Source organism: Triplophysa rosa, linkage group LG25 (assembly GCF_024868665.1).
Source record: "Triplophysa rosa linkage group LG25, Trosa_1v2, whole genome shotgun sequence".
In the NCBI taxonomy this organism is placed as follows: domain Eukaryota; kingdom Metazoa; phylum Chordata; class Actinopteri; order Cypriniformes; family Nemacheilidae; genus Triplophysa; species Triplophysa rosa.
Genome location: NC_079914.1, coordinates 8,150,925 through 8,177,344, shown reverse-complemented (window position 1 = coordinate 8,177,344; position 26,420 = coordinate 8,150,925). Strand labels below are relative to the sequence as shown.

Sequence of the window (26,420 nt, the reverse complement as noted above, 5' to 3'; positions counted from 1 at the left end):
TCTCCTACCAATGAAATCAACCTAAGACGAGTTTAAATTGGTAGCTGTTATGGTTTGTTTCTATCAGGTCAATGCTGGACTACCAGACAACCATCAAAACCTGTTTTACAGGTAGCTAGGCTATCAGTTCTATTTGACATTGTTATGATCATTGATACACACAGTTAAAGTGTGACTGATAATAGGATAATGCCATGCTTCTTCACTAAGCAAAACCATGTTTATGAGTCCATCATAGCTGCTTACATTCTCATCCGACTTGGGCTGAATCCCAACATCTGGGAATAGTTTCCTAAAGCTGTGTTGTGGGGAGACTTCTAATGAGAATGACACAACAGATTTACTCTAGAAGAGCTCCACATACATCCAAATAGTAATAACAAGCTCTTACAATATTGAAAAGAACATCATCATGCTGGTCTCCTCTAATTCTTTAATATTTTTGACTAGTATTTTCACATACATGTACTTAAAGCATCACTGCAAACAAAATTGCTCAAAATCATCTCATATTTATGTATCTAGCAATGCAAGTTTCTAGCAATGCATAATATACCTGGCCACAATTAAAGTGTGGAGTGGGATGGTGGACCAATGAGAATTCACAGTGGGCGGGGCTACATTTGGTTGCTCTACTATAGCATTACCCATGATGATGACATGTGTATTTAAGCTAACTCAATTCTGTATGTCAAAATCAACTAGACGACTTCACAAGCTAAACAGGAAGGAAGAATAAATAACACAAGCACAACTCTCAAACACGGCCTGGTGACGTTACACAAATATTTGAAGATTCTTTCTTTAAATGTCAACACCCCCTCCCCATCCATGAGGCCAGTGAACTCAAAATATCATGTTCCTGTTTACTTTCACGCAGTTATTTCACTGGTAAATAAAACAGAAAGTTTGTTTAGCAAACACAAAGCTCCTCGAGTTGACTTAAATATTTATACAATTAAAGGGTATTTTTGGAAATGTGTTACAATTTTAAATGTGTATTATCACACCATCAAATATTTCCTGGCCATTTAAGCTTTCACAATCACATACTCTGGAGATGTGGAGACGTGTTCTCAAGAGGAGCTTTCAGGGATGCACGGCTTAATCTTCAAGCGATATGGAGTAAAACTGTTTACAGCTTTGGCAGGGCAAAATGAACAGCCCACCACATTCCTCAGCTATACAGCGTGTGCTATAAAATGGCATTCATGAGCACAGAGTTTACAATAAAGTATCCGTTTAATGTAAAGCAGCATTTGTTTTCTTGCTGAATGCGATTTCCGGCCCAGTGCTTTAGGGGGTTTATACATCTGTTTAGATGGAAAATGTGAAGTATACAGCTACTAAACCCAATTTCAGAAAACAATAGGTTTATCCCACGTCTGTAAACGTTAAACTATGTAAGACACTGTGGTGTCTTGAATTTTAGACATTAACCAGGTAGGTCCGCAGTAAAACACCATTAGAAAACTCCTGAGGGTTTAAAAAGAGATTCACCTCACTGATGCCCTAAATATATGTCCTACAAGAAACATTTACAAGAATATAATTATAATTTTATTTAGGACTTCTAACTACACTAAACACCCATGAATGAGTTGCTTTCAGCATCAGAATAATCACTAAAACAAGTCACAGACCGACTTTTTGCATTCTTTATATAGCCTGTATTCTCCTCAAATACTGGAATAATGAGTGAAATAAAAACGATTTGCATTTCCTGAAGGAAATACCAGTGCTCAAAAAGAACAGTGTTCAAGTATGACATCAGATGATCAAGGGCTGGGCAATATATCGTACGATTCTTATGCTCTCAGTTTCTCAATGATTTACCGTTAAGTACAGCCACATCCGAAAGCCAGAGGGCGCTCTTGCGCAGAAACTCCGAATATGGGAAACAGAAGAAGAACAATTAGTTCCAGGAAATGCCTGTGGTCATATTCTATCGCTGTTCTTCAAACCTTTTCAGGTATTTTCATGATAATAAAGTTGATTTATAGTAATGATGATAGATGAGTGTTGCTTTTTCAAATGTACGATATAAACGACTCAATCTCGTAGTGATTTTAGATCGAGCAGTACTTCCTACTGATCAAAGAGCCTAGTTCACAGAAGTGCTGTGCATAAAACATCAAATCGATTTCAGAATCGATTTAGACATGTATAATTAGCGTGAATCGCGATACATATCGCCCAGCCCTAAAATGATCCATAAAAGCAAGAAATAAGCTGGAGGAATTGGAGACAGAGGCTGTGTTCTTAAAGGGACAGTACAACCAAAAATCAAAATTCTGTCATTATTTATTCACCCTCATTTCATTCAAAACCTGTATATGACTCTTTCTTCTGTAAAACACAAGATATTTTGAGAAATGTCTCAGTGGTTTTGTGTCCATACAATGGTAGTCAATGGGGTCCAATGTTGTCAACCTTCTTTTGTGTTCTGCAGAAGAATGTTTGAAATGAGATGAAAGTGAGTGACAAAACCATTTTAATTTTGGGGTGAACTATCCCTTTAAAAGGGATGACCTAAATGTACTGTACCAACACGTGTTAAAATAGTCTAGGGATGACATTATATCTCTGTATGTACTTCTACCGCATTGTATCCACAACTAATGTGCGTTAGACCAGCGATGCTATTACCAGACTTCAGTCTTACTAAACGCAAACACTGGAAACGCAACTCATGCCCTCAGCAATTTCTGAAAGACTGTTGATCAAACATTGATCATACGCTGCTACCAGACAAATGCACAACGGAAAAAGCACGTTGCAGTCGAGCATGCGTTCACATCATCCATCATCTAATTCTGACAACAAGGTACGATCCAGACAGAAAACTGACGGCTCTGTGCTATTTCCTTTTGCTTGTGTATAGCCCCACGATTTTCCACAGGTGCGGCTTTGGATAAGAACATGTTTCTTTCTCAAATGCAGCCGTAATAAAGAAAAACGACCCTTTGGTCTTATTCGATACCGCTACGGTTATCTTTATGGACCGTAAAACGAACAGCAGCTGGACCCGATGAGTTTTCAGGCTTTGTAGGTAATAGCCGAACATAATAACTGCAGAAAAACCTAAGAGTGATTTCAACCAAACACAGTGATTCAATATAGACATTTCAGACTAATAATGTACCATATGTCTGTCCTACAGGGTCTGAGAGTCTAGCATCCATCAGCGGACTACATCGACTTTAAATGCACCCGCAGGCACAATGACGTACTGTATCTAGAGCTATTCCTTTGAGCTATTCCTTTACGATGAAAACCATCTTTAAATGTGGACTTCATTAGTGGGTATGGAAATAGCAAACACAGAACCATTTATTTCCATAAAGGGAAAATAACAGCCTACATCTGTAAATAAATGGAAGTACTGTATTTTGCAATTTGGCCCTGACGTAAATGTATGCAGGGACACGGTCAGGAGGGTTCATACAACTTTGTTACTCACAATTGTGTCGTTCCAAACCTGTATACCTGACTTTCTTTTTTCTGCAGAACACAAAATAAGTTATTTTGAAAAATGTTGGTAACCAAACAACCCTCATTGACTTCCCTTATATGGACACAAAACCACTGAGAAATTTCTCAAAATATCTTCTTTTGTGTTCCACTAATCATAGAGTTGCATACAGATTATAAATTACATGAGGCAGACCTGCAAACACGGAAGAGGTGAAAAAGTTGAGGGGGGGGGTGTTGGGAATGGGTTTTTTGTCATTTTCTTCTGGAGCAGCAGCTAATCACGTCAATAATTTTGAGCTATATGGATTTTGGTCGAATTTGAGATTTTCATAAAAAATAAATACATTCCCCTCGTCTTGCGATCCCAATGCTCCAAGTCATGATTAAACATCTAACATGATCTTCATTAATGTATTATGAAGCGAATTTATCGGTCTCTAAAATAGTTATTAAATATCATCTGTAAACTTCAGCTTCTGCGACTGAGACTTCAGACGCATATCAATCGCACCCAAGTGCCTTACTCACTTAGAAGGGCAGAGCTCTAGAAGTGAAAATTTGAAAGGTAGACTGGCAACTGTCTCTCATCACATAGCTGTTTCGATCACACAGGTGAACTGAATAATAAATATCAATGCCATTTTCTCTGTGAAAGACACTTTATGTTCATACCTTTCAGCAATGCTTTTCACAGGCGCAAACATGACGTTTAGAACGCGTGATTCTGGTTGGCCAAAGGACCAAAAAAAGACGATGCTGTTATCTTGATTCTGGTCGGCCCAAGGACCAAAAAAAGACGACGCTGTTAGCGGTTATCTTGATTCTGGTTGGCCAAATGAATCCAGGTGCTGGACCAAAGACGTTTCAGACGCTCGAGAGTAGACGCCTCAAGAAGCTGTGCGGACGTGTTTGTGCGCGAGACAGACACAGACGCGGAAAGTCAAGTATACCCGCTGCTTAAGACCTTCCCACGAAAAAAAACTCTTCGGTTTTACACGATTCACATAAATTACCTATTTTTGATTAAAAACTGCAAATTCAGCTGAAAAGCGAATAGTTTGCAGGTATGATGAGGGTAAGTAAATCCTGTCAAAATGTTCGTTTTTGGGTGAACTTTCCCTTCAATTTCCTAATCGGAGGGACTTTGAAATACAGCTCATATAAATAACTTGTTTCATACACTTTAAAAAAAACCTGTAAAAAAAGCATTTTACTGTTTTTTACAGGTTTTTCATGTATTTTTGAAATGCGCTCAAAAAACATAAAATTGCAGAAAAAACGCAAATTTACCAGAAAAAACGAGAACACAATTTTACAGGGAAAAACTGTTATTTTACAATTTATTTCTAGCGCCCCAGCTGCCAGAAAATTTCCTTTTTTTATAGGACAGTGCAATCCACTGTCCAGGAAAAGTGCTTTTCACTCCTATAGTCAGCGTATAGTTTACAAGTTTACAGTTTATTTTTGAAATATGGTCCAAAAAACTACAGAAAAAAGATCTGCAATTTTACAGGAATTCTTTTAATTTTACGGTATTTTTCTGTCGCTCCAGATGACAGAATTTTTTTTTTTTACGGAATTATTTACAGTGCAATCCGCGGTCCAGGAAAAGTGCTTTTCACTCCTATAGTCAGCGTATAGTTTACAAGTTTACAGTTTATATTTGAAATATGGTCCAAAAAACTACAGAAAAAAGATCTGCAATTTTACAGGAATTCTTTTAATTTTACGGTATTTTTCTGTCGCTCCAGATGACAGAATTTTTTTTTTTTACGGAATTATTTACAGTGCAATCCGCGGTCCAGGAAAAGTGCTTTTCACTCCTATAGTCAGCATATAGTTTACAACATCACAACTGCTAAAGCATTTGTCTCTTTGAATCCTCTCTCGGGAGGCCATCGAGACAGTTATGTAGAAAGCTGCCAACATGTGGGAAGATAAGCACAGATGGGAGTATTGGGTTTCCCTTTCTGCAGTGATAATGTCTGTTGCCGAGCAATCGAGCATACACAAGTTTCACAAGAGACGGAGACGTCACCAAATCCTGGTTACAATATTTATTAAAACTGCAGATGAGTAAGACATAGCGTGGTGTTATTTAGCAGGTTATTTAATTAGGAAGAATAGATGATGTGCTATACAGATGGAAAGTCTGCAGTTTTATGTCCAAACTCTCTAGAAAGAGAGAAAGTAACACAGATTGCTGGTCTCATTGTGTTTCATGTTGACAAAAGGTCAAAACAAACTACCATCAGAGTATCTGAAAGGAGAACGGGGAACACAGGGAGAGGGTGTCAAGTAGCTAGGAATGAGATAATTGACCTGTGGTTTTGGATTTGACACCACGGTTTGTAAACTCTTTAGAAACGTGCAGGAAGAAGCATTAGTGAGTTTTTCCACTGGGATAATTTCAGCTTGATTATAAAGCTGTTGAATGCTTTCTTGTAAACGCCTGACTTTCCCTGGAAGTTCAAAAAGTCACGTCTTAGAAAGCTATAGTTATGAGATAACAATACCTATCTTCTGTGCAAAGCCCAGGGGCATCAGTAATTGTTCTGAAAGCAAATTCCACGTCCTGTTCTGACAGTGATTGGGTGAGGCTTCAAGAAACAGGACATTATTTGTTCATTGTCAAGAAGAAACAGTAAATTTAGAATGATGTTTTACCCAAAACCGTGCTCTTAAAGGAACGGTTTACCCCAAAATGAAAATTCTGTCATCATTTACTCACCCTCAAGTTGTTCCAAATCTGATGAACACAGAGAAAGATATTTGGAAGAATGCTTCTAAGCAAACAGTTCTTGGCCACCATTGACTCCCATAGTAGGAAAAAATGCTTTATAAATATCTTTGTTCTGTATTAGAAGATATTTCGAAGAATGTAGGAAAGCAAACAATTCTGGGGCACTTTTGACTATCATTGTAATTTTTCCTACTATAGTAGTCAATGGTGAGAAGAACTGTTTGGTTACAAGCTTTCTTCCAAATATTTTTCTCTGTGTTCATCAGAACAAAGATATTTAAACTGAATTTTTATTTTTGGGTGAACTGTCACTCTTTTCCTCAAAGAAATCTATCAAATGACTTTAAAGACTTAAAATACAGCCCTGAATCTACATTATGCCTTTTCCTTTAGTTTTGGGGCTTGACAGTATCACTATTCGTTGTACTGAAAACTTCAAAAACATCAAGTTTAGCGTTCCATCGTGTTGACTGAATTGTCATATTTCTCTGAGTGAACTACTGCTTTGAAGCAATCCACAGGTCTTCGCATGGGAATAGCATGGGTTCCTCAAACATGTCAAATCTCATTGAGATGCATCATGTCTACAGGCCTTAGAGTCTGGGTGAACTGAAGGTAAAGGCAGTCAGGACTCTGTTGGTGTTCCCATAAGACATCAGTGATTGAAAACACACACAGACTCAGCACGTCCATCAATCTCACATCGTGTGGGAATGACCACATAAGTTCATGTGTAACCTTCTGCACCGCTGTTGCGAATTAGGAAAGTTCCTAGAAAAGGATTTCGTTAGAAAGAGTGCCTTTAATATTAATGAAAATAGTTAGAAAAATGTTTTACTACAGTATCCTCACAGGGATATTATATTTCACATTAGAGATCGCGTATCACAGGCAGTTTCTGCCAATCTCATATTAATCTTGAGTGCCTATACAGTAGTATTGCATACGTCGTATCTTCGAAGAGTATTTAGTTTGATCAAATTTATAAAAGAGAGATACAGCTGTACGATTATTTCTGGAAAAACACGAGCTGTGGGACTAGTGGGGATAGTGAGACGGAACTACAGCACGAGCAACAACACATCGTCACATCATCCCTTCGTGTTTTCTACATTATGCACGTACACGCCGATTGCCAACAAAACACAGACGTATGACTTAGTTTCACTTACCGCATGCAATCCATTGCTGGCATCTTTTAGCACTGGGACAGTGCCATCTTATCAGTTTCAAATGATCTCCAAATCCAGCGTTATATCAACCGTTTATATAACATCCATCACTGAAATGCCGTGAACAAACAGACACACCTCAACTTCACTATCGCAAGAGTAACGAGCTGCAGCGCTGAAAAGCCCATCTTGACACAGGTGCAGATAACCTTAATGGTAAGCGGGTCTCACTCGTGGGCGTGCTCTTTCGCCTTCGCCTTGCCGTGCTTTTGGCCAATAAAAGGAATAGGATCCCTATGACGACACAGGGATCCAGAATTAGAAAAAACTTTCCGAAACAATTTGAAGTGCTGGGGGAGTGTATCAAGTACAGAAATACTACGTCATACATCCAACTCATTTTTTGACAAGTTGACCATGTTAAGCATGAGAAGCCAGCACGTTTACATTGACATTCATGCATTTGGCAGACGCTTTTATCCAAAGCGACTTACAGTGCATTTAGTCTGTATGTCTTTTTTTATCAGTGTGTGTTCCCTGGAATCGAACCCACAACCTTGCATTGTTAGCGCAATGCTCTACCAACTAAGCTACACAGGAACATTTAACAGTGTAAAGAAATCAGAATGCATGACAAAGCATGATAGCTCCGCTTTAAGCTCTTTACAAGACCAATGTCAGTGCGTCCTCCTAACCCAGCCACACAGTCCCCGAGTTTGGCTTCGAAGAGTTTGAAGAATTGGGGAAGGCTGACATGAATCATGCAAAGGATTTGGAAGGGACCTGAAGGAGTTTGCAAACTTTTAAACCCTACAGATGGAAAAAAGCGAGAGCCTGTTAATCAAAAGACCTCCCAGATGAATTGTGAATATCATTTGCTATCTAAATATTGGTTTAACTCACTGCTTCCCGCAGAAGTCTGGGATGCAAGACGTTGTCAGACCAAAAGCACTGACGACTCAAGACCTACCAACATCAAGCATCTGCTCAATGCATCCAACCGCAAGCAGAAATCAGATCCAAACACCTTATGGTGTTTCTGCTGTGTGCTGTGATGTCTTCCAGAAAACCTTTGACGGAGCACTTCATACTCATATTTGAGCTAACCACACCACTCCTGGCAGGACGATCACATAAATCTACAACATAAAACACATCGATTTCTGTCAAAGCTGTCCAAACTCAATGTCTGATAGTTAAAAACATACACAGAGCTCATAAACTACTATAAACCTGTAAATTTGGAATTTTGTGTAGGTAAACCATCTTCCAAAATAATTCCATGGAATTGAAGAACTATTGTTGGGAACCCTGTTGACTAGTTTAACTGCTAGCTAAAGATGTGCACCTCTGACAGCAGGCAAAAACATTCCAGGTCTTCAATTGTTATCAAATGGCAAATTCAATCAGGCACATCTGATGCACCCTACATATATGCACCTTTAAGGCTCCTACAGTATTTCAGCCTGCCATCTGCTCGAAACACACGCGGAACGGAATAAACTTCATCAATGCCCCTTGTAAAAATTCCTTCCTTATGAAGAGATGCCCAAAGCGACCACAGAGAGTTCCCAAACAGTGATTAAGACTTTAATTTAGACTTGGCCTAATAACTGTTTGTAGGGTAACCTATGGAAACATGGCCACCTGCATATGTCTTGTTGTAAGTGTTGGTTCCAAGCATGGAATACTAGCTTGCTAGTGTCTCAATGAAGCATTTTGATTAGCTTGGGTCATCCATCTTCACCAGAAAGCCCATGCTGGTTCAAAAGTATCAACAAGAACTAGCTGGCAAAAACATATGTTGACCGTCCAGACCAACCACTTACCAGTCTTTCCAGGAGGAATATATCAAGTACTGTAGAAATGGCTTTCAGGCCAAATATCTACGTTTTCTACCTTAGTGTAAAATAAATGGCAAGCATTTTTGCAGCACCTAAATGACTAGAATTATGGTTGGTCATGACCCAAAATAACTTAAGTTATTATTATTTGAGAATCCTGCATCATTAAGGAATGTTGTTGATTCAAAAGACTTTAAGCTCTGATGAAAACATGCGTTCTTGTTTGTCATCACAGACCATTATTTCGTCTGACCCCACAAAGCAAGGGAAAGTAATATCTTTACACAATTAAAGGACAACAAATGGCCCAAGGCCAACAGTATTATTTTTTGATACTGTTGATACTCCTTGATGTTTTAAGGAGAAGCCTGAAGCCAGAAATCTGATATGACCGCAAAGATAAAACATTCTTGCTTGTACCGTAGCAAAAGCTACATGATTTAACCTGCAACTAGAAACTATGCATGGCCAAAAAGCCTCTTATCAGAAAAACAAAATTCATAAACCATAAAGTATCTCTGTGCGAAGCTGTAAAGACCACACAAATGTAGCTGAGATACTTCATAAACACTGGAAAGTGCAGCGGTTTATCTTTTGTTGATGGTTCACAAGGTCCCAAATGATTGCTTTTTCTTTTCTTTTCTTTTTGACTAAGTTTACTGTGTGGTTTGAAGATTCCACAGAAGTCTTAAAGATAACTTTGTTGAGTTGAGTCATATTCTTGTGTAGGGGGAGATGGACACATGAGAAACTACTATATTTTTCTCTTTTTAAACCTACAGTTGTTTCAATGGTCCTTGAGCAAACCCAAAGCGAAGGCAAAATTGGTTGACATTTTCCAATTAAGGAACATATTTTGACATGTCAGAGTTGAAAAACACATACAAAATTGAGCAACTATGACCGTGTTACACAATAACATCAAATACAATTTTCCCATATACATTCAGGCTTACGAAAGAAACCGACATGAGAATCCAGGTGTTGGGGCGGTAAAACCAGCAATGTGGAACTTGACCCAACCGAACACAATCACAGCGTTCACGCTTCAAATTGACTTGAGTATCCGCAGATCTGTGATGTTTGTGAATGGGACTCCTGTTTCTCCCGCTACTGGACCATAGGGCTGTGCAAAAATATCGATACATGTAACTATCGCAATATTTTTTTTTTCGATAGTGTATCGATAGTGATAAGTCTACTATCGATATATTTTTTTAAAATCATGTCAAATACATACGGCCAAAAGTAAACGGAAGCGAGTATGGCGAAAAAAATAAGAACGCTTGGAGCTCTCAGAGCTGATTTGTTGGTGTGCTTTGGTTTTCAAAATAAGTAATGGAGTAATGAGTTAAATAAAAAAATGCTGTTTGTAGGCTTCACAAGTCATGAAACAAGTCGCTTGGCTACTGCAGTGCATTAGACAAAAAGTTAATTAAGAAAAGTAACAGTAAAAGAGACATGGATTGTCACCAGCGCATTTACAGCACGGATGAACCAGGGGTTTTATACTGCCCATGTTCAGTGTTTAAACTGTAATGCACCTAAGCTAAGTCACAGCTAAGTGACTTGCGTGAGCCACCTTATTCCCCTGTGCTACCCACTTGAGGGGCGCAATCCACAGTTTGAGAACCCAAACCTCTGATCTAAAGGTCCATGCATCGCACATCATGGCCACTCTGCAGAGGTAAGGGATGTTTTTACACTTATCCTTACAGAAAACCCCCGGTGGTGCACAGCATGTTGTATTTCTAGCTCTGCTTTTTACATTTTCTATTTAAAGTATTGCAATATATCGCAAATGTGTATCGTATCGAAGTGTATAGCAATATATTGTATTGACCCATCTATCGTGATATGTATCGTATCGGAAGGCACTTGCCAATACACAGCCCTACTGGACCAGCAAATCAAAATGTGGCTTCCAGCACTTTAACACATGACTCACATCCTGCAGGAGCCTTCACATCATCTCAGCAATGAGCTCACCTCATCATCTCCGCAGACGTGCTGAGACTACGCGCTGTCTGTGTTTAAAGTCGGTCTACCACAAGGGTAAGACTGTATACTTTTATTCGTGAAATGATACCGAACTCCTGATGATTTCCACATGTGCTTGAAAAAACAAATCTCACCCTAATAGACAATAAAAGACTTCTCTAGAGACCAAAATATCTTGGAGACTTGGGGGTGGGCTTTTTTGACATGTGCCAGTAAGCAACCACTTAGAAACCTCTACCACCCTAGCAACCACTCAACAAGGCCCTAGCAACCACCCAGAACACCCTGGTATCTGGTGGCAAGTTTTGCACAGCTATTGCTATTGAAATTAACTTGAATTGGCAACAATAAATGAATGTTATAGCATTGAAACCTCACACTCCTGATAAGTCCCACTGGAAAGACTAGTGAGGTTTAGACTTACAGGTGTGTAGTGAACATGAGACCCCGGCTTTTAGTCAAATCCCACAAGATTAAATACATGAGAACTTAAGAGCGCAGGAAACTCCCCACTGTAACCATTAACCATCCTCTAATAATAAAACAGGTACTTAACCCCCTTCCCGTGACACACACCTGACCTTTCCTAGAGTAGTTTTGTATTTCAATTTGTTCACCCAACACACCTTTAAATCCCTATACGACAAAACATACTAGTCACTCAGGAACTTGCTGACGCCAATGTGAGAAGTAATAAAAAAGTACAGAGGATTGTTATATTACAAACATATGGACACATGCAGGGGTGTCGCTCCAGGTCAAATAGGATCGAGTAAATGAAAGCCAACCTGTGCAAGCAAATTACCTCTAAAACGACTTAAGGCAGTGACAAAGTTATAAAAAAGTGCTTAAAATCAACAAGGATCAGAAAGATAATGACAGAATGATCTCGGAGTTTGGTACAAAATGTACAAGAACAAAATGTTCCTAACCTGCTTCACTTATTTCAAAGGAACTCAAAATGAAATACAGGTTTGGAAAGACGTGAAGACGAGTAAATAATGACAGAATTAACATTTTGGACACAATACATATTTCTAAAGGTTAAAGCCTTGTTAGAACAAAGGCAGAATAAATAGGAAATAAAACATCTCCATCCAAAACCTCCATTTGCTCGAAATAGAAAGTGTTTCCTGTATTTGCTCTTTGACACACAACCAACCCACATCCGTGGATCATCTGCACACCCACTCTGTACACCCACTGTTTTGATGGATTTTCTGTACCTTTGCACTGCTGGCAGAGGTCTACAGCACAGATCATGTTTAGCACAGAGCTACAAATATTTAGTGTGCACTAAATAAAAATGAATACAGCTGTAAAGTTTGATAGATGTTGAGGAACCTTCTAACAAGTCAGTACACCAATAAAGTAGTGTCCAAAAGTGATGCACAAGTTTAGAAAATTGACATTTTTAATCAAATATGTGACCCTGGACCACAAAACCAGTCATAACCCTTTGAAAAAAACAGCATATGCTGGTTTAGTATGTTTTGATGCTGGTTTGCACTGGTTTAAGCTGGTCATATGCTGGTTTAAGCTGGTCCTTAGCTGGTCATGTGCCCACTCAAGTTTAGTATCTATGTAAAGCTTAAAATTTCAGATTTCCGGTTCATCTGTTCTCCACAACGTCATTACAGAGGTAAGCCAATAAAAAGCGCTAAAACAAACCTATTCTTCTTACCTCTGATGGTAAACTTTAAAGGCGATTATCTCAATATTTGGATTTTTTCAGATTCCAGATCTTGGCCAAATAATGTCCTATTCTAACAAACCATACAATGGAAATCTTATTAATTCAGCTTTCAGATGATGTATAAATCTCAATTTCAAAACATTTACCTTTATGACTGGTTTTGCGGTCCAGGGTCACATATATAAAAAAAATCTTGAAATTGTGCATGGACTGTATTCAAAAACAAGAGGATCAACCAAATATTAATAACTGATAAAATTGTAGTGAATGCGTGCTTTATTTTCTAAGCGCTTTTTGTTTTTCTGTTCTTTATTTTTTCTGGATATACGAATATTAAAAACTCATATTACCTGATAAGCTGTATAGGTTTTTTTTCTCAAATAACTACTGTTCAAAAGTTTAGGGTCACTTGACTGAAATGTATTTTATGATCTTAAAAATCATTTGATCTAAAGGCATTTCCTTACATATTTTTTCGTGGACAAAAACATAATAATTTATTCAATGTAAAGTTTTTGAAATTGAAGATTTGGACTAAATAATGAGGAAAAATAGCCATTAAGAAAAGCATCTCAGCGCGAGACCTGAAGAAACTGGCTAACTGGATAAAATGACAATGCAGCATATACAAGGCATCTTTGAGGACACTAAAATAAAACAAAGCCCACAATGTCAGTACACAACACCCACAAATCAGTACACATCATTCATGACGGATGCTAAACTGAGGAGATTAAACCGTAGATGTCAAGAATGCTCACAAAAGATCCAAGCATTTTACATACAGTACATCGTTGTAATGTTAACCACTTTTTTCATTGAGTATATAAGTGGAAGTCATACTTTCATTGAAAACAAGAGGAACAGCCACCGATGGAAAACTGTTCTAGACTCCAGACAGTCATTCGTCAGAGCAAACAGATGTTTGCCTGGCTCATGCATCCCCTTTTTCCACTCGAGCAGGATCTTTCCCAGGCATTGCCAAAATTCCCCCAAGAGTCCTTCTCTTCAAGAGCTTTGCCAGCTCTGGGTCTTTCCTGTGACCCCAGACCAACACTGGCTTTTCTACAGTATCCTTTTATAGAGTCACAACATATCAAACTGAGTTTTATGAGGGAGAAAAATCAAAGCACTAGCACTGATATGTGGCCAAAATCTGCCACAAAGAGAAAGATGCAACATAAAACAAGATCCTATAGAGTCTACGACTTAATCTTCACGTATGCATATGTCTGCAAGGACTTTTAGCTGAAGTTGATATCTAAACTGCTTTCCGTCCAGGACACAATTGTTGGTCCTGTGATCTGGAAAATGTAGACCCCCAAAGATACAAATCATCTTTACAAGGCCGCTCTCCCTTTGCAGATTCTGCTGCCTCTTGGAAGCAGATGCAATTCAGTGGTAGTGTTTGCTTCAACTTAATCCACAGAGAGTGATTTTTGTGCGACGAAGTAAGGCAACGTGCCCATACATTCCTGCTGTGCTGTTATCCGCTCAGAATCATCCATCCAGATGATGTTTGGCAGAGAAAGAACCATGCTGCCATGGGCATGAACAAAATGACCGAAGAAACCTGACACACTCATGCATTCAATACAGGTGCACTATTCGCAAACATACGGAGAGAACACACAGTAAAAAAAGTTGTAATTTTACGGATTACTGTAAAAACGAAACTATTATTTTACAGTTTTCATGTATTTTTAAAAAAATATCAAATTACACAAATATACTACAAAATTCGGGTGTAAAAATAACATGAAAAACTGTAATTTTACTTTATAAAACAGTTGTTATACAGTATTTTTATATTATATTAGCTTTTTTAACAGTTTTTTTTGTATGAGGTGGCTAATTCGTGTACATCCGTATGATGTGAATCAAACAAAAACATACGACTGTGGAAAAAGCAATAATAAAAACCCCACCTCTTAACCTAATCTTCCCTGGCGTAAAATGACATTCCAACCTGATCTCACAGGAATTCGTAATTATTTTACGAGGTCGCTAATTCGTCGAACATACGATTATTAGAAAAAAGCAATATTGAAGGACCTCCCCTAACCCCACCCCTAAACCTTACATCAATGGCACGAAAGCGAATTGTACTGAAACGTTCGAATAAAGTCGTACGAATTTATACGATTTAGCCACCAAGTAAAATAGTTTGTAATATTGTGTTGGACATTCGTGTGAATTAGTTACCTCATAAAATAGTTTAAAATTACCATTTGAGATTTTGTTGGGACAACAGTCAATGTTTAACGGTGCAGTTCAACCAACACTAAAATTTCAGTCAGAACTGTCATTTTTGGGGATCTGGCAGACTAGACTTCCTAATCTTTAAAAAGTGGCCTGTACCATCAGTGCCGTAGGGTGAAAATGAAATTACTCACATAACATACAAACTTGTCAAGGAGCCACCGCTGAGCGGTTAGCGAACGTACACTGTCAAAATTAAACTGTGGTGCCTGCCTATGGGTGAAGTTTGTATCTAGATTATCGTTCTCTATGCTCTAAATAAAAAGTTCCACAAGCCATATAATTACACTGTCTATGAAAAGATCATTTACTGATCTTCTCTGAAGTTTATGCCAATACACATTTAAAAGGGACCTGTCTGACCACAGACCGAATGAAGCTCTTGCTGAGCTTTGATCCATCTCTCTTGATCGAATCTTTTAAGCTGAACCGCTGACACAAAAATCATCCATTCATAAACCTAAACAAGCTGCTGCCTTTCACTTCAAAAAAACAAACATACTTCAACAAGGAACACAAAATATTTGCCTAGATAAATGCTGATTGAAGTAAGAACACAAACATACAAGCTTGTTAATGGAGAAACAGTTGGCGCCTGTGGACCTTTCGTCCAGGACGAAAAGCCTCAGTATGCCAGGGGCATGCTAGGAAAAAGGGGTGTGTGTGGGTAAAATGTTAGGGAGAGGTGGAATGTTATTTATGTTCACAAACATCACACCATAAACATGAATATATATGCCCTGCTGTATCCACCAATCAGGAGCTTTGACAGGTCTCTCCATCTTTGAAAGGGTTACAGCAGGACAGTGCTGACCTGATTACAGCAGTCAAATGTTAAACAACATTTAATATAGGAAGCTTATTCTATTCATAATTCACTTAAAATTTATTGGGGATACATAGCCGGGTGGTGAGTGTGAATAAAAAATTCTGTTGAACTTTTTCTTTATTTTAACATTTGTTTTCCACTTACAGTATTTTATTTCCAGTAGATTTGATGTAGCACTCCACATGTGACAACATACAAATCCCTTCTAGTGCTGCTCAAAATTGTATTAGAGCTTATCATAAAAATACTATAGCAAATTAAAGTATTTACTACCCCTGCTGAAAAAAAAACAATGGAAACCCATTGAAACATCACAGATTGTTTCTATTTTAATGGTTTTATAAATGGTATACATATGGTAAATGGTATTTTAAAATGTCTATTTTCTGGTATTTTAAGGGGGTGATATGACACGGCTAAAACGAATATTATCGTTTGTTTTCGATGTAATGCAATGTGTATACTCGATTTAAGGTTCAAAAACGCTGTATTTTCCACATCCCGTGCATGTTTGTATCTCCTCTTTGCCCCGTCTCTCTGAAACGCGCAGATTTTTTACAAAGCTCATCGCTCTGAAAAGCGAGGTGTGCTATGATTGGCCAGTTAACCAGTGCGTAGTTATTGGTCGAATACTGCAAGCGTGTGACGGAAATGTAACGCCTCTTACCATATTTGGAACATCAGGTTCCAAAGCAATTGTACTGACAGGTACGCCCACCTTACTTGCGTATACTTTTGGGCGGTCTTAGTCAACTCATACCACGAACTGAGGTAGATTTGTGGGGGTGTGGTTACACGAGGCGTTTCAGGCAGGTCGGGTGAGCATTCGCTTTTAGATAGAATGCATCTTTTGTTCCGACCCTTAAATTTTTGCAATTTTACGTGTATAATACATGCATGGGCAACTTATAACACTCCAAAGACACAGAAAAACACGTGTTCGCACCATATGACCCCTTTAATGTTCTCCATGAAAATACCATTATGAAGCATTCGTTTTTAATCTGGGAGTTAACACCCCACCAATAGATCCATTACATACCAGTAGACACCGTTGTAGTTTGCATTAAAACCAATACAATTCCCATTATAACCATTACATTTTCTTTTGTGTTTTGGCAGCAGGGACAGTAAACTCTGGTGTGTGTGGATAAAAGGCATAGTGTACTATAAAGAACCAATCCCAGTTTATAGTGTTATCAAGCTTTTCCTATAATAAAACCACTGTTAATTTTCTCAAAGGGTGAAATTGCACTTTAGTTGCCCTTGTATTGTGGTAGTTCTGGTATCTATGGCAACTTCGTGAGGAATTCAACATTACATAAAGCGAGAGAACCCTTGTGCGCTTCTGTACCGCGCACGCCGCACTGCATTTACGTGCTTTTTTTATTCACTTTAAATCGCGAGCCAAGGAATGAACATATTGAATTGTAGCTATTGGGCAAGTACGTTATGTGACGTGCGTGCAAACACACTTTCTGGAGTTTTCCAGAGTAACCCGTGGGCTGCTACAGTAGTTCTCAAGATTGCGTAACCGAGAGAAACATTTCAACAACGCAAATTAAATTAAAATGTATTTCCAACCAGCAGCACAGTTCATTAACAGAAAGCAAGAATCGTGTCTAATAAGTTAGCTACCCATCTAGACAACTCCGCATACCTTGAAAGAAAAAAAACATTACAAATTCTAATAGTTTCCATGACCATAATGAGCCCCCATGTTTACCATTAAAACCATTACAAAATTCCTTTATGTGGAGTGGTTTGGGTCTGATTTAACAGTGTTCTACTAGTTCAACCCAAAGATAACGTCCCACCAATACAACCCAACACATTACCAGTAGACCAAATACAGTTTCCATTATAACCATTAAATCCACTGGATTACAACTTCTGTAATGGTTTCTTATTTTTCCAGCAGCAAGAAAATAAATTGTACGCTATACAGTGTAGGCAGCTCCTTATTTATAGTCTGTTGCGCATCTAAGAAGTTGTACCGACCTTTCTGTAGGCCAGCTGCAGGTAGTTGTAAGGAATTCTCCTGTTGAAATCTTGAATGACATCATCACTAACTTTATGCATGGACTGAGCCCCCAGCTTTCTGTCGATGCATTCATTCATGCAATGCGCCCTATGAAGAATCACTTCGAAGAAAGCCTCCTCGATCTGAAAGTCACCAAAGCGATGATGATTTCTGCATCTCAGCCTGCAACTGATCCTGGTCTCGCGCACTTCAGAGAAACTGCTCAGCGCGCTCTCCATGTACCGCACTACATCCCCAAAGTCCCCTTTATAAAAAGCCTCCACTCCGTTATCATAAAGCAGATCGAAGGGCTGGAGGGTGGCCGATGACATTGACAACAGAAGCGCCTGGAGGATACAGGTCAGAACGCCGCAGAGTTTGGAGTTCACATCCATCTTCTGGCGCAGCTGCGCAAAGTAATGCGCGTTGGCTTATCAAACGGATAAAAACAGCTCGTCGGAAGGAGCGTGGGGTGTTTTAAAAGGCTTCAAGGCAGTATTGTTGTCCCTCATTATGAATGACCGACATTTCTGTAATGACCCCCCGTCTCCTCCCCTCTGGTTTGGACTGACTCCTCCCCTAACGCCCACACACGAGGAGATGGCAATTGTTAAAGATGAACTCCGCTTTCTGACTTTAGAGTTTGTTGAAAATCGATGTTACACTTTTTCGTAGCTACATTGTAATAACAAAAGTGTTTTAGACACGAAAACCCTAAACGAGATATCTTAGTTACTGTTTACTTTTTAAACAAACAAAACTTTCTAAACGGCGATGCTCGGACGGCCGCCGGGAACGAGCACGTGTTGCTGGCTTAATGGCTCCCTCTAGAGGATCGGCACCGTTCAAACAGCGCTGCTCATACCTATCGGCGTGTGACAACAAGGTATCGCGGTACTATGATGTCATACGACGATCGGTCTGCGCAACGTCGTCGCATGAAGTCAAAACCTTTTGTGATTTATGCTTCTTTCGGGGACAAGGAAGGGGTTTTATTTCTGGAAGTAGGCTCCCCGCTGGTGAATAAGCAGCTTAAAAATAAATAAAATAAACAATCATAAAAATAACCAAACACATGTGGTGATACCAAACCTTTATTTTGTAAACTATTACAAATGTTGACATTTTTATTTGTTAACCATTAAGAAAGTTATATACCACAGCACTAAGATTACACTCACTAAATTTCTTATTATATATACAGTACATATATATATATATTTTATATATATTTGTAGAGTGTATTTTCTAACTTCAAAGTAGTGCACATAGCCTACAGTATTACTTGCATAATATGAAGTAATTTGCTGCAATGGAATTGTTATTAAAGCAATTATATTCTAGTTTTACTAAAAAGGGGAAAGTTCACTCATACAAAATAAGACTACACAGTTGTTAGTAAAAAAAAACATATTAAATAAGAAGTTCATTTATTTTAAGTAAATATACTTGTGCTGTTTTGTGAGTGTGTTACGGTTTAATTTTTAACACAACCACAACACAAACTGTTGACTGAAATGCAATATACCTCTGCTTGTCTACGAACACAACTCATAAACACACCGAATAGTTTCGTTTTTCCTAACCAGTGTGCATTTTGGATTTTATTCACTCCGCCTTATAGTGAATGGCATAAAATTACATATGACGCCCAACTTTCTATGGTAATTCTTTGTTTTGTTGGTGCTTAAACATAGTCTTTTCCAGGACTCTTGGATGTCGGATGTTTAATAACATTACTGCTGGATTGCATGCGTGTTGCGCTGCAGATGCTTAAGAGCATGCCTCCAAATAAACAAAGCAAAGCAGCAACAAATCCAGCAATCAGTGATCTGCCTACAACATACCTATAAAAACACAGAAACCATAATCAACATTTTGACCCACTAATACAGAAATTACACTAATGAATGTTGGAAACATTATCAGAATGTGTCCCACCTTTGCTCATTTGATTCCTTCGCATAGAAATCTGTCATAATTTCATAAATAAACCAACTAGTTACTATCAAAGCACACAGACCTGGAAAAAAGAAGAATGCATGTTTTAATTAAAAGCTTATTGTAGAATAGGTTAGAATGGGGACAGCTGTTATTGTTAATATAATAATAAGAATTTTTTTTCGATTGCTTTAATAACCCACTCAGTACTACACGTTTACTTATTATATACTTTGATCTAAGAAATATTTACATGTATTAAAAAAGCAAGTACTAAAAAATATATATATTTATTATAGAATTCTAGAAAGATTACAACTTACTATCAAGACCCATTCACACCAAGAACAATAACTATAAAGTTATAAAAATGATCCAAACAACAAATATAAGGACCATTATGTTGGAATCACTTCCAGGACATTTTTATTCCCAGCTGATGAATGATAAAACATCGACAGCCAATCAAAATTCACTTAAATTTACATGGCCTGTTTATTTAAAATGTGAAACTCACCACTGAGGATGAAAAAACTCCCCCCCGTAAGAGCGACTCTGTTTTTCAACCGATTGTCTCCATCCAGACATCTTGTGCACTTGAGGCCAGCGACGGCAACCAGCACACCAACGCCGGCAAGCCCGATGCTGATGATCATCATTGCTTCTGCCACCTGAAGCTTAACTACAACAGCACACACTTCAATTATAACATCCGACTGTGATGGCAAATAAAACATCGCTTTCGAAGTTATAAATAATGACCTGACTGATAAAGGATGGAAGTGTAACTGTTGCACATGAACTGAGGGGAAGAGACATGGGTACTGCACTCCATCCACAGGCCTTCGCTGAAGTCCATTAACACCATATCCTTATTATCGTGCACGGAAACTTTCCATTCATTCGTAAACGTGGCAAAAATCAACCCACATAATCCAACGATGGACAGAATATATCCGAGGAGCTGAACCGCCATGTGTGCCGTTAAGAAAAATACACAATTCAATTTTCAGCTGTGTTAATTGTTTAAAGATAAGCGGTCAGTATGTGGCCACTTCTGAAGTACATCAATGCACACGGTTGTTTAGGCTGGTATTTATAGTCGAGAAAGTAGGTGTGAACCATCATTGATGCAATGGACTGAACGGTCAGAGCACTGAGTCGGTTTTCCTTGAAAGACTCTCTGGTGACTGGTGTGGCTCATGTCTTCTGTGGAACACAAAGGGTCAGTTTCCCAGACTGGGATTTCAGTAGCTTTTACAAATGTACCTTCAAATAAGACACCGATTATCTTATTGGATCTAGCGTTTCATAGACATACAGCAAGCACATTGTTTTGCTTTAGAGGACACTTATTAAGTCTTTCCACACCATTGTCAAGATTTCCCCTCATTTATGACACAACGCTTCCCCACGTTGATTAGTGCTGACGGGAAAGAGTCGAACCAATTGAGTTCTTAAACTAAAGAAATTAAGTTGTTTAATATGTATAAGTAACATACATCTGGAATGGCATGATGAGAGGAAATTATGAAACAAGGTTCATTTTTGGGTGAACTCTTTCTATAAACCTGGTATGTTACAACAGAATTTATGGTGGCATTACGGTTACACGTGTGAACGAGTTTTTGAGGACTGATACTTCCAGCATATAGGCACTCTATCATTTGGCTTTTAATATAGCAGCTTTATAAGATCAGACATTCTGGGGAATTTGGTGTTTCACAGTAGGAAGTCATGAAGCTTTGGAAAAACACGAGTGGGAGCAAATGTTTTACTTTTCTGTGAACTATGAGGATGGAGTTGACATGTGGTTAGTTTTATGTTAAATGACGTCAACACCCTATATTTAAACTCGACAAATAAGCAAATTCCATCTGATGACAAATGTGATGAGCTGATGCAGTATCAGTGCTGCAAAAACACACCTACAGTATTACATCAGAGCACTGCGCGGACATTATGCAACGTTACACATGGACAGTCCAAACAAATTCAAATACATTTCAACGCAAATACAGTATGCCAGATATGATGTGGCTCAGAAACGTATTTGGACACACTTACAAATCTATGCATGTATTAATAACATTATAAGGAAGAATCACACCCTGTAGCATTTGGAATGAAATTATGTTATTTAAAAAAATGGCTTAAAACAGCATTAATTTCCTAAGTGCATGACATCCAGAAACGATCATCATTGTTTTACCATTTAAAAACTTATGAACATTTGTGAAATGTTTTGCTTGCAAAGTGTGCTAAATAAAGGTCACAGGTTTATGTTCTATGATGCAATGATTTCATGGGCTTACGTGTCCAAATATTGTCTTACTCATAATCTTGTGATGTTCCTCATTTTCTCGGTTTTCACGATTGTAATAACTGGGTGGGTAAAAGTGGTTTTTCAAACTTGTTTTTAGACCCACACTAATATATACTAATAATTTTTCTCTCATTAATACTAATATAAGTGACTAATATAACTTTTGAGGTAACACTTTACAATAAGGTGCTATTTATTAACAATTAGTTAATGCATTAGCTAAAATGAACTAACAATGAACAATACTAATACAGCATTTATTAATATTAATTCATGTTAATTTTAGCATTTACAAATACATGTTTAAAATCAAACGTCGTCACTGTTAACATTAGTCAATGCATCATGAATTAACATAAATAACTGTATTGACATGAACTAACATTAACAAGGATTAATAAATGCTGAAAAACTATACTATTCATTGTTCATACTGTAATGTTAGCTAATGCATTTAATAATGTTAAATAATAGCACCTTATTGTAAAGTGTTACCACTTTTGAAATAGTTAGATATTTAATAAATGTTTATTATACTTGTAAGTGATTTAATTTCCTTAGCAGCTAATGTAGGCTATTTCTGTGCATTAACTGCAGTAATGTATGCAAGAGGTATAGCGTAAATATTTCTGTCTGTAGCCTCTTGACACAACAAAAGACATCATCTCATCCAGTTTAAATGACTTCGATTCCGAATATGAGAAGTCATTTCAGCACATCTACACAGAGACTTTACAGCTTGAATGGTTTGTTATGAATGATTGTTGAACTACCAGGCCCTTACAATCACACAACATGACCGCATCAAAATGTATGTTTGGACAAAGTCATGCCTGCTCAAATGCTCTTGATGTCTATACATGCACTTTAGTATCAATTCAAAAATCATAAGGGAATTACATTCTGTGAAATAAGCAATGAGCAAACCGGAACATTTGGATATCCAGTTATAACCAGTTGAAATGAAATTGCACAAGAACCTCGGCTGCACAAATGAAAGTTTCACATGCTATACACATGAACAGCTGTGGGTTGGGTTGGGGTAGGGTGAGGCCTCATTTCACAAAAGACTGAAATGCTTACAGCAGGTTACAACCGTCATTTGTTCAAGGTATTTAAAGGCATAGTTCTTTCTTGTTTAATATAACAAAGAAATGTATACAGTTATTATTTTATACAGAACAACTTGAGGGCGAGTATGATAATAGAATTTTCATTTTTTGGGTAAACTATCCTTTAAGTTGTGTAAAGACTTAATACGAAAAAATAATATTAACAAACATGAGAGTTGCTAACTAGATTTTTGTCGTGGTTAAAGGTAAATAGTTAAAGGTGCTTTACAGAATCTGACTTTACATCAGTTTCTCAACGTCTTTGAATTCAAGGCCCCCAGAGTCCACAACACATTCAATAATGCCCCTTCAAAATTTCTACTCGATAAGATATTCTAGAGCTAGGCATAACCAAAAATGATATAATTAAAATATATTATATCTTGGAATATGTTGTTAACTAAAATTACATTAAAATGATGTATAAATATGACAAATAACCAAAGACTGAGACATATATGGATTTTCAGTTGTGTGGGCAACTTGTTTGGCTTATTTGACACAAGTGATATTGGGGCCCACTTGTGAAAAACACCGCTCTAACGTAATATCTATGTGGCGCCATCTTGTGGTCATTCATCATTCTGCGTAAATGAAAACTGTCAAAGCAAATCGTTTAAATTAATAAGCAATATCACTGCATCATAGAAATTGTTAATGTGGTTTAGTAGTTAAATTTGTTTTTGGCTTTGTCGGAGAAGCTAGAATAGGCACCAAGCAACATCTATAGTAGCCTAAATGACATAACGCTTAACAAATCAGTAAATCCACCTTCAAATCTGAATAAATATTCAAATACACGGTTAAAAGTGCATTACCTAATCAGTTAAGCCTATAATGGCATAGTGTTTCTTAATGATTTAACTAAGTAAAGGTGACTAAAAGTTATTAAAAGTGTTACCGGCAAATCCTCCAGACACCATAGTTTGGCTATAAATTGATGTCAAAACTTTCAGCATGTGCCTCGGGACTCGAACCTGTCTGGTGTCATTCCTGTATGGGAAACAGTGCCCTGGGCCAAACGACCTTACAATAATACACATCGAATGAGAATGCATGCGATTTTATCTGTTTTTTTTATTCATAAACGCATAACACGTGTACAGCGAAACGAAAAATTATTAAGGAAAATGCCGTATTGAAATTATGACGTAATACGGACACTAACTGCAGTTGTTACCGAATTTTATGCGTCTTGTAAGTCACGTACATCGTTACATTTATGCATTTGGCAGACGCTTTTATCCAAGTATGATATTCTGTGCATTATACATTTGATCAATATTCCTACTTGTGTTTAATGGGATTCAAACCCACGACCTTTGCGCTGCCAACGTAATGCTCTCTACCCATTGAGCTAGGCTATGTAAACTTGAGTTACACTTTAATTTTGCAACATTCCAATATAGAAAATAGTAAGGGAAATAAAAAAAGTGTTATAGTGACATATCAATCCCTTCCAAATAACTTTATTTCAAAGTATTTTGAATCCAACAGACTGTGTTTTTACACGCATATCAGAGCTGTTTGAGTTTAATAAGCACTGACTCGACACACCCTCGTGTGACCACCCCTACCGGTTTAACCTGAAGATGCGCCGCAGGCTCATCGGCCCGAAAAAGGGTAAACGATGAGAAATAAAGTAGCTCTATAGAGCCGCACATTCACACCTGCGGAGCGACACGCCTAAACACTTTCACTGCACTCGCATGAAGAGAAAAACTCGACATAAAGTTTAAAACCGTCCTGTGGTGTGTACTGGCCTTGGATTGCTGCGACTGTCGCCTTATATTTCTGTCAGGTAAGTGACAGTAGGCTACTGTCGTCATTACAGGTGTTTGTGTCAACGACTCTGAAGGTAAATGCGCTGCGTTTAATGTAGGCTAACGCATTAGGGCGATTCAAGAGCAACACAGTGCCAAAGTGCTGTGTTAATCCCAACAATGACGTTGATAAATTGGTTAAACTCACGTTTAATCGGACTAACGTTGTCACGTTAAAAGGGCGTTCACGAGGGACGCGTCTTGTTCTCCGTCAGCGCTGTTTATTCTGTAAATTGTCATTTGTTTGAATTGTTAAAGAAAGTATGCCCTAGAGTCTAGAAGCATCGTTCGAGATTTGTGTAGGTCTGCGCATCGAGCGTCGCGTTGTCAGTGAACGCGGACGGACGGACCATACTTCTGCCTTTACACTTGCGCACTGCGTTGTCAATCACGTGAAGAAGTTGATAAAGTAGTTTAAACGATGAAATATTCGTTTTTAATCAATATTAGTGGCAATTTCCTTACGTTTAACTGTAGCAACCAGTTTTCTGCTTTATTTATAGTAAAAATATTTATCACACATTGCTATTGTCGTACCACAATAACCATTATTTGTAGTAAAAATATGGTAATACAAATGGTAATAAATCTGTCAAAATTAAGGTGACAAATTCAAGATAAGGGGATCTAATAAAGGGGAAAAGGTTTATTGGATTTGCGCAACTCACTATACAATATATATATATAATTTTATATAACATAAAAATAATACTATAAAGTTGTTAATCATTTAACTGTTTTGCAGTTTACTTAACAGTACGACAAATAGCCTATCCCATGTAGTTTGCATGTATAATGTCATATGCCACTCTGCTCGTCATTTCCTGTCAGCTGGTTACGCATGACTCCCCAAATAATTGGTATTTAATTTAAGTCGTTAATATTGTTTCCTTTTTTCTTTCAGATGATGTTGTTTACAGTACCTGCAGTTTTGACCTGTAGCGTGCACTGCTGGGAGCCGTGGCTGAGATGAGCGCAAGGATTTCAGTCATTGTTTCTGGTAGTGGGCGCTGCAGATATTCACCTGTATCTCACCACGCATGCGCCGGAGACATGTCTGCAAGCCTTGGAAGAAAGGGGTCTATAGAGGTGGTAATAAACTGTATACATATGGTTATTTCAATATAAACTGAAGTGCATACACGTATAAGAAATAAGGAATAGGGCCATG

General features: G+C 37.9%; 2 protein-coding genes across 2 annotated transcripts in view; both read right to left on the bottom strand.

Moving 5' to 3' along the window:
* Nucleotides 1-18,592, bottom strand: part of p3h2 (prolyl 3-hydroxylase 2) — a 39,848-nt gene extending 21,256 nt beyond the window's left edge. The window contains exon 1 of the mRNA XM_057325089.1: nucleotides 18,026-18,592. Coding sequence (XP_057181072.1) covers nucleotides 18,026-18,442 — 417 coding nt within the window. The 5' untranslated portion in view covers nucleotides 18,443-18,592. The remainder of the gene's footprint in view (nucleotides 1-18,025) is intronic.
* Nucleotides 18,593-19,409: 817 nt separating this feature from the next.
* LOC130548371 (claudin-1) lies at nucleotides 19,410-21,497 on the bottom strand. The gene is made up of 4 exons (XM_057325095.1): nucleotides 20,751-21,497; nucleotides 20,506-20,670; nucleotides 19,989-20,070; nucleotides 19,410-19,894 (listed from the first exon to the last, which is right to left on the bottom strand). Exons 1-4 carry the CDS (start codon nucleotides 20,962-20,964, stop codon nucleotides 19,735-19,737), a joined length of 621 nt encoding a protein of 206 aa, XP_057181078.1. The 5' UTR covers nucleotides 20,965-21,497; the 3' UTR covers nucleotides 19,410-19,734.
* Between the last annotated feature and the right edge of the window lie 4,923 nt (nucleotides 21,498-26,420).